The 6,637-nt window shown below is 39.7% G+C and overlaps 1 protein-coding gene across 1 annotated transcript; it reads right to left on the bottom strand.

Moving 5' to 3' along the window:
- Nucleotides 1-2,077: 2,077 nt before the first annotated feature.
- On the bottom strand, nucleotides 2,078-3,349 carry Gpr151 (G protein-coupled receptor 151). The gene has a single exon (XM_015477553.2). It carries the CDS (start codon nucleotides 3,347-3,349, stop codon nucleotides 2,078-2,080), a length of 1,272 nt encoding a protein of 423 aa, XP_015333039.1.
- Between the last annotated feature and the right edge of the window lie 3,288 nt (nucleotides 3,350-6,637).

The following is a 6,637-nucleotide window of genomic DNA, read 5'->3' on the forward strand; positions in this document are numbered from 1 at the left end:
GTGAGAATTGAATCCAGAGGTGCTTTACCACTGAACTTCACCACTAGCCCTTTTTATTTTAAAACAAGGCCTTGCTAAGTTGCTAAAGCTGACCTTAAACTTGCAATCCTCCTGCCTCAGCCTCCCCAGGTGCTGGGATTGCAGGTATGAGTTGCTGTGCCCAGCAGATATGGTGCTTGTCTACAGACTCTGAAAAATCATTTTACCCTGAGCTACTGTTAAGGTCGGACTTCCTTCCTATAAAAAGCCCCATCATTCCAAGTGGTGATTTTGAAAAGATGATTCAAGACACAGTTTAAGTTTCCAAAAACTATCTGAAGTCAAACATAATTGTCTTTATTTCTTTACAAGTTAAAATGTCAAACACTGAAAGTTTACATCCTATATTTTCTAAATATATAGTGAACATAAAAACCTTTATTCAAATGGTTCATCACAAACAATTTTAATGGTGACTTTTTTTGTATAACTTAGTATCACAAAACAATATTTTGGGTTCTTGGGTTAAATTATACTTTAACATGAAACTTTCAAGTAAAATTTGGATTGAAGCAAATAAAAACAGTTCTACCTTTTGTGTTAAAAAGCAAACTATGATCATTTATTAGGGGAAAAAAACATCCCCAAACCCACAGATTGAACATTAAAAAACAACAGTATTTCTTTGCATAGCATATTCTTTTTTTAAGTATTTTTTGTTGTAGATGGACACAGTATCTTTGTTTTTATTTATTGCACAGCATATTCTTAATATTTCTGATTTTCCATTGCTCGCTTTATTTTCCCCCCTCAATAAAAATACCAAAGAATTCCATATGAAAGTAATGATCTATAAATGTCCTTTTTGTATTTAAAAGGGGAAGAAGTGTGTCATAATTATTATGTTTTACTGAATATGATGTTTTACTATAAAATGAACAGTTACTGCCTATTTAAATTTTGCTGTTATGTCTAGGAATACAGATTTGATTTTTATTGCTTTTCATTATTTATTATACTTGTGATTTTTATTTTCTATTATCAGCCAATTTGTCTTTTCATACTTTTTTCACACTTATTACTTGATTATTTTTATAACTTAGAAGCCCTACAATATTTTAAAAGTTGAGTAGGTTTCTGGATAAGTGTTTAGGGGTAAAATTAATACCTTTTAACAAGAAAGTTTACTACCTCCATCCTTTATATTTGAGGCTTGCCTTTAATTAATGGTTAATAGCTATGTGACTGTATCTTATAGTTTATCATGGGATAGGGAGATACTGGGAAGAACAGATTTCTGTTTTAAGAAAAATAACTTTCAAGCAGTTTGGAAGGGAAGGAAGGTTGTTTTTTTAAAAAATATATTTTTTCCATATCACAATATAGGATGTCATGTTAGGCTCCTAAAATTCTCAGACTTTATAGCTAAAGACCCATTTAAGTGGCTTTAAAAAAATCATTGAAGAAGACTTTATAGTATACAGAAAAGTTTAAACTTACTTAAACTTTGCCAAAAATAGCTATGGTTTGAAATTAACCCAGAATTGGGATAAGGTTGTTTCCTTATTTGTTAACTTTGATTGGGAAAATTAACATGGATTTTCATTAAGTAAAATTTACTCATTGTGTTAGAGAAAGCTCTTAAGTGGAAGTGGATCTTGAGCTTTGGTTATGTGAAATAAAAATTGATGACATTAGGGCCAGCAGGTTTAGGAAGAAACTGAATATGAATATATATACGGCTCAACCTTTAACAGACAGAAGCTCAATTTCAGCCAGCACAGTACAGAGCTGGTTCTAAGGTGCACATAATAGAAACATTCACTGTGAACAAGTGACTAAATAGCTTAACTATGTCATCACTTTGGCAGCAGCTTCTTTATACTAAACACTTTACATGAATTTTTTGGACTTCCAGGTTATAATTCTGAAGCATAAATATTACATAGTGTTTTACTTACCAGATTGCACATTTTGAAAATGCAGAAGGATTTTTGTAATTCTTAATGGCTAATAATTTTGTATGGTAAAGTCAGCAGTATTAATAAGCAGCAGTACAAGTAAATACAATAACCATAATTCATTTTTCTTTGGAACTTTATTTATCACAACCCTCTGTCTCTTGATCTTCATGTTCCCAGGGGATAGGATCGTTGTCTTGTACAGAAGGGACAGTGTCCCTCTCAATCCAAAACTGCTCTACATCAGGGAGGACTGGAATCTCTGCCTTCTCCATTTTCTCTTTACTGGAGTTGGGAGAGTCAGGTTTCTCTTTCTTTGGAATGGATGCTGAGGTCTCTGGGGATAGAATCTTGTCAGGAAGAACCTCCAAGTTACCAACTGGTGTTTCCTGAGTCTCAGAGGCTCTTGGGGGATTTTGGGTTACCATCCATTTCCATAAGCCTTTCAAACCTTCCCTGAATTCTTCCAACATCACTAGAAAAATGAGAGGATTTGCTGAAGAAATGGAAAACATTAGGACTTGAGACAGGGCTATGAAACCCTGTGGTGGGCTTGAGCCTCCAGCCTTCAGATGCCATACCCATAGCCATGCTATCCATTCAGGGAGCCACAGAAGAGCAGAGGTGATAGCAATGCTGAACAGCATCACTGTGAGTTGCTTTGAACGCATCTGGTTTCTAAAATTTTGAGTCTTAGTTCCTCGGTTTTTACATTGACTGTAAGCTCTCCAGAAATAAAAGCTGGCCAGAAGTAATGGAAGGCAAAATACCAGGAGAGGGTAGAGCTTACCAAACATTGACATGAACTCTTCGGCCACAGCTGGTATATCCATGAGGCACATTTCCACACCTGCGTGGTGCCTGGTATTGCTGAAGAACCATTCTGGCAGGGGTAGCAGGCTAGCCACAGCCCAGATGGCTACCAGCACTGAGCAGATGGTGCAGCTGTGGACACTTACTTGTTTGGCTGGGTCACTTGCATACATGTAGCATACTTTGGCCACTGCAACAATTGTCAGGCTCTTGGCTGCCATGCACATGTGGATGAACCAGTCAGACGACTTACAGACAAACCAACCTAGATCCCAAACACCTTTGGAGTATGCTGTAGCTCTAACAGGTGCTGAAAACAGCAGGAGAGAAAGATCAGCCAGGCTGAGGTTCAGAATCAGGGAATGAATCATGGATGGCTTTCCCTTCCAAGCACTATGAAGGAGGGTGCCAATCACACACACGTTCCCTACGAAGCCCACCAGGCAGACAGCCACCAAGAGAGCTGGGATGATGGTCCTCCAGTCCTTGGAGTCAGAGGGCAGGTACCCTCCAGCAAAATGGAGGTAAGCAAAGGACATATTCATGATGCTGGAGTTGGAGTTGGCAAAGGCAGCTGCCAACATCACCTTCTCCATCCAGTTCCTCCTTAGGAAGTTAGCTCATTTAGGTTTGTCTTCTGTCTCCGCTCTTCTGCATAGGAAATAAATTCTGTCGTCAGTGTCAAATGACACCTTTGGACCCTCCTCCTCGCTTGTTTCCCAAGAACAGAATGTGGAAGAAGGCTGGTTGCTAAGCTCTTCTCTGCTGCATGCCTTATACCTGTGCCTGCACCAAATGACAGGCAGCAGCAGCAGCAGCAGCACACACAGTTGCTGCTCATTAGCAAGTCTAATACCAAATAGCAGCCCTGTAGAGTAATAAAAATATAATGCTTATAAAAGATAAATGAGAAGAACATACACGTAAGTGGGATTTGTTCCTCGGGGCAGGGAGTTGGGGGAGAAGCGGGGAAAGATCACTAAAGCCAGTCAAGGCAATTATTATTTTTTAATTGTTTTTTGTTTTTTAGTTGTAGATGGACACAGTACCTTTATTTTTATTTATTTTTATGTGATGCTGAGGATCAAACCCAGTGCCTCACACATGCCAGGCAGACGCTCTACCACTGAGCCATAACCCCAGCCGCATTCAAGGCACTTATTTTCAACGAGCTTGTTTCTAAAATTTTGAGATCTACAATTCAGTAAACACTACATCTGAACCAAGTCCTTTATATTCAAGCATGCCTCAGAATCCCCTGGATAGCCTGATCCAGTAGGTCTGTACTCGGACCCCCAAATTGACATTTCTAACAATTTCAAATGCTTCCTTGCTTCTGGTTGGGAGACACACTTGGAGAGCCAGTTTTAAACAGAACCAATGCTGCTGCTCCTTCCCTCTTTGCAGAGATCTGCTTCCTTGTTACCCTACCCTCAACACCCCTTTGGTCCTGTCAACAGCTTGCTGATATCAAGCACAGCTGGGTAGTGAAAAAAAAATGGGAAAAAGTCCTATTAAATCTAATTATGGTTGACTCAAGTTTAGTCTATTGTGGGTTTTTTAGAGGTAATCGCGGAGCTTGGAATTAGAGGTTTGCTTACTAATGAGGCTTTTCAAAAAGTGATGGTGATAAAGACAACCACATGATGAATTAAGCTGCTTTTCAGAGAGAATTCCTAAAAGATTAACCAAGACGAGAAATAAAAGAAAAATCAATAATTTCTATGTTGAAGGCTTTTTAAGAGATTTAAAAGAAAATGACATTTAAAGTTGGGAAAAGAAAATTTTTCAGATTAAATAATTCTGGAACCAGTCTGAAATTGGAAAGTGTTACAAGGCAGTGGACACTCTGGGGAGGACTAGATGAGCTAACATGGTTCAAAGGAAGGGGCAGAGTTGAAATGAAGACACCTTCCACCCTAAGCGTGACTGAATCAGAAGTGCTTTTAGTGTGATCCAATGGAGATGGTACTGGACTAGTCGTCAGACTCTGAATTCTGGTAATTTTGCTCTCACCAGTTCTTCTCAGGAAAGGAAAGGAAAGGAAAGGAATGACATTTTAAAATTCCTCTAAACCCTGATCTCAGTGATAAGTCTGACCAATAAAGCTACCTACTGGAGAAGCTTCAGTGGTGCTGGGTTTGTTCGATTTGTTTCCTTTCCCTTTTTCTCTGGGAGGTAGAACTATAGCTCTGGCTCTTGTGGACTTAGAGGGATGGGGTGTGGTGGAGAGGTAGTCATTACAAATAGGCATAAAGGATCTTTTTTGGGATGATGGAAATGTATAACTCTAAATTTACTGAAACCTTAAATTGTATACCCAAATATATTAATTTGTGATATGTAAACTATACCTCAATAAAGCTTTTTTCAAAAAACTGCATGAAAGCCTGGTCTGCTTCCACACTCGTGCTATATGATCCTAGCAACTCTGCAGCTCCCTACCCCCGAAGCCTAAGCTGGGTCTCATGCTGCTTTTCCTAATAGGGGATACTACCTGCCATGATGTTGCCAAGAGACAACCCGTGGAAATTGTGAAGCAGTAATAAAACAACTAAAAATTTGGGCCATAGACATTTTTTTTAAAATTCTACTTTATACTGAAAGAATTTATATTTAAGTAGCAAGGGACATCAGTCAGCTTAATCTCAAAAGAACCTAGATAGAGCAATTTGTGGTCAGTCTTATAACTGGTTTCTGGTAAAAGCAGAGCTAAATGTGAACGTGGTGTTACCAACACTGGGCAAAGTTTGCCCTATAGCTTAGTTCCAGAGAAGGGCTAACAATCATGACAATCTTTTTTGAGTGCATCCTAAGAATCAGTCTCTGTGCCATGTGTTTCAGGCATTTAGCTCCTCATGACAGCTCCCGAAGAGGGTATGATTGTATTCTCTATTTGCACAGATGATGACAATGAGATATATAATAGCTTGCCTGTGGGTCAGTACTACACAGCTAGTAGATGACTGAGTTGAGTGGGAACCCCAAGAGTCCAGAGTTGGGTTTCAGAGCTGTTTATAAGCTGTTTGCTATCCTGCCCAAACAAAGAAATTGTGGGATATTGTTCTTTAAGTAACATGATCCTCAAATTAGCAGAGTTCAACCAATAAAAATTGAGCCTTCTGTCATGGGCGAGAAAAGCTCACGCTTTTCTTTCAGTGAATATGTATCGGGCCATTCTTGTGCTAGGTGTGATGCTAACCCTGAGAACCCAGAGTGGAAGAAGAGTCCTCTTTTTTAAGGAGCTACAATCTAGGGGGCAGAGACAAATCTCAGGGACAATGAAAATTGTCATTGAAGAGTCCTGGCTGCTATGGATGCCTGGAGGAGAGCATCTGACCCACACCAGGGGTTGGAGGGGTTGGGGTTGGGAGGTTGGGGGAGAGCCTGGAAAGTCTTCTTGGAAGAAGTGATATTGGAGCAGAGAACTTAGCCATGCACTTTCTCACTCACTTCTGCCAGTACCTTTGTGGAGCTTATCATTGCTATGTATTCAGCAACTCTGTTTAGCACACCAGAAAACAGCTGCTGCTTCTCAGAGAGGTTGTTCAGTGCTGCACAGTGTTCTTCCATCTCTGAGGGTGAACCTCTCCAACAACCCACAGGTGTTCAGGCTTTGAACTCCTCGTGGAACACATTGAATCAGGCTGGGCTTCACGGACCAGCTGCAGTTTGTTAGCCTGCTGGAGAGCTTTTAAAGCATGCTCAGTTCTGTCTCTGTGGGTACTCACAATTTGGCACGCAGTTTTTTCACTACCACCCACAATATTAATGAAAAACCGTGAGTATGGTTACTGTTTTTTCCTTTGCTGACTATTGTACTTTGTTGAGTCTCCTGTTCTGTCATCTCCTGATTGTGCTTCTCTTTTTGGACCACAGTTGCT

Source organism: Marmota marmota, unplaced genomic scaffold (genome assembly GCF_001458135.2).
Source record: "Marmota marmota marmota unplaced genomic scaffold, marMar, whole genome shotgun sequence".
In the NCBI taxonomy this organism is placed as follows: domain Eukaryota; kingdom Metazoa; phylum Chordata; class Mammalia; order Rodentia; family Sciuridae; genus Marmota; species Marmota marmota.